We start from the raw sequence: 7,083 nt of genomic DNA on the forward strand, positions 1-7,083 counted from the left end.
GTTCAGGGATTGGGATTGGTTCAGGGATATGGGATTGGTTCAGGGATATGGGATTGGGATTGGATAAATCAGATGAAGACGTTTATGTTAAATATAACACTTTACAAACTACCCAAGCGGTAATTCGCCGGTCTGAATCACGCCATTTTTTAAGTCACAAACACCACAACTCGTCAATACAAGGACACCGTACATGTTTAGTAAATACTTAGTAAATACAGTCCCTATAACCTAAAAGCAAATATAATGACAACTAATCTAACATTTTAATAAAAAAAAAATAACTTCTCCATAACATTACATTCTTTAACACAGTAAATGATTTGAAAAGCTCCTGCATATTTCTGAATAAATCCATATGATGTTAAACATATGCATGCTCATAAAAGCAATTTCAACAAAAGTTTTGCCCCCCCCCCCCGCCCCCTCCCCCCCCCCACAAACACACACACACTAATGTGTTGTTTTTTCCTCTGCAGGCCATTGCGTTGCTCTTTAACGTCAGACTCCTAACAGATACCTATCATCTATAGTTATTCATCTACAGAGCTGCTATAGTGTCAAACTTCAGTGTAAAAGTAAAAGTTTTGACCCCCACCCCCCTCACTGCCAGCTGGGATAATGTTACCTAGCTAGCTCTAACTAACTAACTAGCCTGCTAGCACCAAGCAGCATCCACAACACGGCTTTGGCTAGCGAACAAGCTGTAATGTTAGGTCTTATCTATATATACACACATACATATATAAATATATATATTATTTAGTTACAGGTCATAACTCTATTATTCATCTTATCTCCTTAGTATACTTGCTAGCTAACTAACAATAATAATGTTAGCACTTTATTAACGCCAAACACGCTAATAGCCCATTAGCAACACTCGCTACGTCTGTAATGTAAAGAAAGACTCGCCAATATAGGGTTTTTTTCCCCCCTCAAAATACATTATTACAGAGCATAATTTGCGTAATTTACCTATCCAGGAGAAACCTGGCGAGTTGGGCGTCTGTTTTCAGGCCTTTCTGTTCTTTCAGAGCTCTCCATCGGTCAAACGCAGTTCCTACACTGACTCTAGTTTTACTCCTAAACGCATCGTACAGCTTTTTAGATAAATACTGAACCGGTTTTGGCTTTGACACTTCGGCGGTAATAACTTCTAGCTCATCCATATTCAAGGCGTGAATATGGTGAACTTTTACGCCTTGGTTATACGAATACAGATGTGTGGTAAGCGAACGAGTCTTTGTACCGACTCTTTTAGGTGAAACATCAGAGTCGACTCACATGCCCGAGTCGGGTTTAGTTTTTCTTTGCTTTTCTATAGATGTAGCTAATGTCGATACTTCATTCATGGCTTGGTTGAGAAGATATAAATCACGATTACAGATATTTAAAAAATATATATACATATACCGCACATTTCCCCGTTTAGAGAGAGAAATAAAAAGGAATGAACCGTTTGCGAGCCGAAAGAGTCAGTGAGCCGAGCCAAATGATCCGACTCGGTGAAAAGAAGCGCGGTTCCTATATTGTATATACATAATAATTCATAGCTCAAAAAATAGTCCAATATGATAAATTAATTGATGATCACGGTTTAAGGAAGGAGTTAATGCATTTATTTATACTCACTTATGAATCTTTAATCATTTAAGGATTCCTTAAACGTATTATTTCTATATTTCCCACTCCATTTTCAATCCCAGTACAGTTTTTGACAACACCAGCATCTCCAAATATATAAATCATGTAAAATGCGGGACGTGCAAGAATAAATAAATAACACAATAACACTAATAATAATCGGTAAATTGACACAAACGTCTTCAGGACAGAGAAGTTGACGCTTTTGCGGTTTCTCTGTAACATGACAAGCGACATTTTCTGTCTTATTAACTTTATTAGGAGAGTCTGGTAAAGAAACGACTGTTTAAAAGGTTACAGCCAAGTGTTCACAGGAACTAACTTGTCTTGTGGACATTCCACAACACTGAATACAACTGTAAATGGATAAAAATATAACATGCTGTTCTTGGTGAACTGCTGTGACTTAAAGATGAATAAAACTCTTCGGGATGCACTCTTATAGTAATAACAGTAACTCCACTTCATCACACTGACCAATCATTAATTCTTTTCCTGTCAGAGCGCAACCCCATTCACCAGCAGAAGGAAAGTTTACTCGCAGTGAGAAAAGTGATGCTTGATCGCACCACGTTATAAATGACCCAGTATCTGTTCATCATTAACGCTTATAGATATTAAAATACAGGGCATCCCTAAACCAAAATATTCCATGCACTGATCTCTTTTAAATTGAGCGATCCAGCGTTACGGTCATCCACATACCTCTCCGAGTCCACGTCGGAGTCCGCGTTCTGCCGGACTGTCCAGACTTGAATCGCTGTAAGAGATCATTACTGATTGTGAACTATACGAAATGATGAAGGAAGGGCACGTATGCAATTTATCAAAGGGCAATCATGAACCTATTTTCCACTGTATGTGATACATATGTGATGATCTCTGTGTCTCAATTCTGTAGGTCTCAAGTTTGTGCCACGATGTACTGGAACCAAATTGTTTTGTGTTCTTGGTATGTGTTGTTTTGAGCATTCCTAATCACTCTACCTTTCACCCTCTCTCTCTCTCTCTCTCGGTTCTTCTTCTTCTCTTATTATCTGGTAGACTAGAAGTCTTTTAGCTCTTCTATACCTCAAACCTACCTAATAGATGCTTTGAGTTTATCTGTGACCTGTTCCGATTGACATTTATCATTCTTTATCAATATTTCTATATACACTATGCTTTCAGTATCATTAAACTAAGAAGCTTTGGTGTAGGTGTGACTTCTTACTGGGCCCAGACGAGAGGAAATCAGCCAGTGTCGGGTCCAAATTCTGGTTCTGTGACTGGTACAAACAACTTAACAGTAGGACTGAAACTTTATGGCTTATTTTTCTTGGTGTAAGTGACGCATGGATCCGCGACGGCATCTTTCGTGCTTAATAGATATCCAGCACTTGATTTCATTGCCCTATAACCAAACCGATACAGCAGTGACATCAACCAACCGCTGCATATTGATTACTGATGATGAAGAATTGAATTGTTTTTTTTTTGTTTTATAAAATGTTTCCTGTTTGTACACAGAAAGACAAAACATACGTACTGTAACTGTATGATTACATACGAACCGTGGTTGAGTTTAAAGCTGCAATTTGCTGTGTATCTATATTTTGACTGCCATATTTTGACATATTTAATTACTAACATTCATAGTATAATTAAGCCTATTCATATAATTACCGTGTAATTATTAGGACAATTCACATTTAACCCTTTCATGCATAGTGTCTGCACTTACGGACAGTCAACTGAAGGCACTTATTTTATATATATATTATATATTTTAGGAAAATATCGACTGTAAATCACCTCAAAATTAACATAAACATCTGCAGCTCTTTAGAATCTTTATTAAATTTGTACATAAAATAAAACATTTTTTTTAAAAAACAGAAAAATTCCAAATGTTTTTGTGCCAGACTTCACTAAATGCCTTAGAGTATTAAAACTATATTTTTGTTTGTTTTAAACTATTGTTGTTGGTTTTTTGTTTTTTTTTACTTCTTTGCATCATGTAACAGTCCCAAAATGTAAAAATGTCCAGAAATGATGTTTTCTAAAAATTTTAGACCTAAATGTTAAAAATTTTGGACATAAGAAGATTTCTTTCATTCTTCTACTTTTTATTATTATTATTATTATTATTATTATTATTATTATTATTATTTCATGCATACTATTTCAGTTTTTTTTAAAAATCCTTTTTAATTCTTGATATTTAGACAGAATCAAAATTCATATATCATGCCATTTTAAGTAAAAAAAAAAAAAAAAAGAAAAGAAAAGAAAGAAAATGTAATGAATCGGTATATGAGTATAAATAATGTATGCATGAAAGCGTGAATGTCCTACAGTGTAGAGAGGAAAGACGCTGGGATTTCCACATCAGCCCCTAACATGGCTGAACGCTGAGTACGGTTACCTTTTAATGTGTAACCGTTACTGATTAGTTTACGTGGCTATAAATGAGACCATTTGAAGTGGTTTTTGTTTCATAGTGACGCTTCACGTTACCACTTTTGACTCTAAACTGATGAATCTGATTCAGGGTGAATGAAAGCATACTTCTCTGTCCAATTGTCTTTAAATTTGGCTTTATCGTTTTTTGTTTTTTTTCTCAATATATACATGTACAAACCATGTCGCTACAGTAGTTCTCTAATCAGACAAAAAAATGAAGAAAAATATTCCATTACATTTCAATTACATTTTACATTCGGCTCGTTATTTTCTCAGCCACTCGTCCCTAGTTCATGAATAATTCATGAGCGTGTGCGGCTTCATCCAATCACTGAGCACTGGCGCAAAACACCATCGTTATTATCATCATCACCTTTCCTTAACAAAGTTTAATTACTTTAAGCGGTTTTAAATTTACAAACTGAAATTAAAAGCTATTATTATTATTATTATTATATTATTATACTATTATTATAATATTATATTATAATATTCTATATGGGTTAAGAAAGAATGAGAGAGAGAGGGAGAGAGAGAGAGAGGAAGAACCTTACAAAACTGATGTCGCAAAATAATTCTAGCTGCTAGACCTCAGTTTATGTCTTACACTAAATCTGATTGGATAAAATTAGATTTCTATCACAGAAACATTGAGCTATAATCATCATCATCATCATCATCATCATCATGAAGACCCAAATAAAGAAAACGTATGTGTGTTGCTCCTGAACGTTCGCACTATCGTCGGGGGATCGCAAGTTCAAATTCCGACGATGCCACAGCCATCTGCAGCCGGGAGTCAAGACGGCAAAATTGGGTGTGCTCTCTGTGTGGGAGGGGCATACTCTCTCTCCCCCCTGTCAATCACAGCGACACTAGCCAATTCTAAGAGTCTGTAAGCTCATGTATGCGGAAGAGGGCGGAAAGCGCTTTCCTCAGAGTGTGTTACACTGCCACGTGATGCAGCATGAGCAGCTGTTCAAAAAGATGCACTATTATTATTATTATTATATTATTATTATTGTTGGTAGCTGTCGTATGATTGGAGGAGGAGTGGAGTATGATGGTGGGTGGGAATTGAGCCAATTGAGGAGAAAATGAGTGAGAAACTATGGAAATGTACTTTATACCTATAGAAATTATGGTTTTAACAATATTTTACATGCAGAAGTAGTGCTGTCTGTGTTTATTTACCTTTACTTCGTCTGTAGATCTTCGGCGGATTGACCTGCACGCTTACGTTGGCGGTGTCGCGCACCTTTTCGTACTGGCATCCGATACTCCTGATCGTCGGCTAAAACGCAACGTGGATAAATTAAATCTATAGCAGACCAAATTTAAAATGTGAGTGTATTTTTCTGAATCGATTAAAATGACTTACCGTTGCTGATGTCGGAGCGCCGACGGTGTATAACGAGGGAACTGCGTTCTCGATCAGCCTGAGGTAACAAGTCATCCCGGCGTTAAACAGCCCCAAGTTATTGAAGCAGTCATCCGAAAAGTGTCTGTCACATATCCGGAAACTCGAACGAATACCGCTGTCTTCCAGATGAGCAAACTCCAACCATCTTTTTCGCAACCAAGGGTCGGTCGGGAAAGCAAACAACGTGCGGGGAGAAGAGCAGCCGAAAACACAGCGCCGGACCATGACTGCTGCAAACTAGCCGTTTCTGCAAAACATACACAGCAGTGCTGACGTTTACTGAGGCGGGAAACGTGCATCATTTATTACACACCTCCAATTTATCGTTCTCCCCGAAATGACAAACTGTAAAAGTGAACCTCACTTATCACTACCAACACCCATCAAATACATTAAAGGTGTTTCGAACTTTACGTTTTCACACCTAACCCGAACTCCTCTATCAGCAGAGGACACAGCTACAGCTACGACACAGTGAAACGTTATTTAAAACTGAAATAAAACAGCGTACTCCAAGTTAAATTTAAGAAAAACTACAACTAAGCATGAACTGCAAAATATCTCCCCAGAATGAACTGCAATGAAATTCACATATTAATTCACACTGATGTTTTACAAAATAATAATAATAATAATAATAATAATAATAATAATAATAATAATAATAATAAGGAGAAGAAGAAAATTTTATTTGTAAAGCAGTTAACAATGGGCATTGTCACAAGGCAGATTTACAGGAAGATATTCATAATAATAATAATAATAATAATAATAATAATAATAACAACAACAACAACAGCAATAATACATAAGTCTTAATAGTAATAATACTTGTAAAAGTATTATTAATAAGTAACTTTGTAAAAGAAACACACAAAATACAAAATGATGCTTTTGTTTACATTTAATGAGTATGTTCAATTTCTGTAGTAGTAGTAGTAGTAATAATAATAATAATAATAATAATAATAACAACAACAACAACAATAAATCTAACAGAAATTAACATCCAAGTTCATCCATGGGCAATATTTCTAATTTTTGTTTATAGCTGTAGTTTTATTTTATTTTATTTGAGGCAATCATTTTATTATAATAATAATAATAATAATAATAATAATAATAATAATAATAATTTGTACTGTCTTACTTGTTACCCGTGTATTATTACTGGCCCCGATTAAATGTATTTCCGTTTGAACCCGGAAGTCGGTATTAAAATTACCTACATTTCATTTTTGTAAAGTGGCAACGACTTAAATCTTGCGCTAACATTTAACACTAAAGAGAAATGAATTATTACCGCGCGGTGCCTCACGCCACTGAACAGCGCCTCCACAGCAACAACCGACAAATCATTAAAAAAAAAAAAAAAAACAAATAACCAAAATATTCGAGTTTAGCGAGCAGTATCCGGGACGGAGCGGCGGTGTCGCACAAACCTACACGACAGAGCCATGCTGTGACCACGCCCCTTTGCTTGCGTCATCAGGCTGCGACCTCAGCGTGAGAAAAGCGTCGAGGACAACATTAGCGCCACTGCATAAGTTCGGCAAACCGTGTGTGTG

At 36.1% G+C, this 7,083-nt stretch overlaps 1 protein-coding gene across 11 annotated transcripts in view; it reads right to left on the minus strand.

The window, feature by feature from the left end:
* Positions 1-7,083, minus strand: part of LOC128618988 (zinc finger protein 135-like) — a 14,859-nt gene extending 7,776 nt beyond the window's left edge. For 2 of the 11 annotated variants that reach the window (XM_053642755.1, XM_053642754.1), the window contains exons 1-4: positions 6,819-7,083; positions 5,474-5,762; positions 5,287-5,386; positions 2,353-2,407 (exon numbers count right to left, since the gene is read on the minus strand). In XM_053642755.1, the coding sequence (XP_053498730.1) occupies positions 2,353-2,407; positions 5,287-5,386; positions 5,474-5,740 (422 nt within the window). In that variant the 5' untranslated portion in view covers positions 5,741-5,762; positions 6,819-7,083. Of the gene's footprint in view, positions 1-978; positions 2,021-2,352; positions 2,408-5,286; positions 5,387-5,473; positions 5,763-6,818 lie in introns of those variants that run through there. The other 9 variants (XM_053642757.1, XM_053642756.1, XM_053642761.1 and 6 more) reach the window with 7 other exon arrangements.

This window comes from Ictalurus furcatus, chromosome 15 (genome assembly GCF_023375685.1).
Source record: "Ictalurus furcatus strain D&B chromosome 15, Billie_1.0, whole genome shotgun sequence".
NCBI lineage: Eukaryota > Metazoa > Chordata > Actinopteri > Siluriformes > Ictaluridae > Ictalurus > Ictalurus furcatus.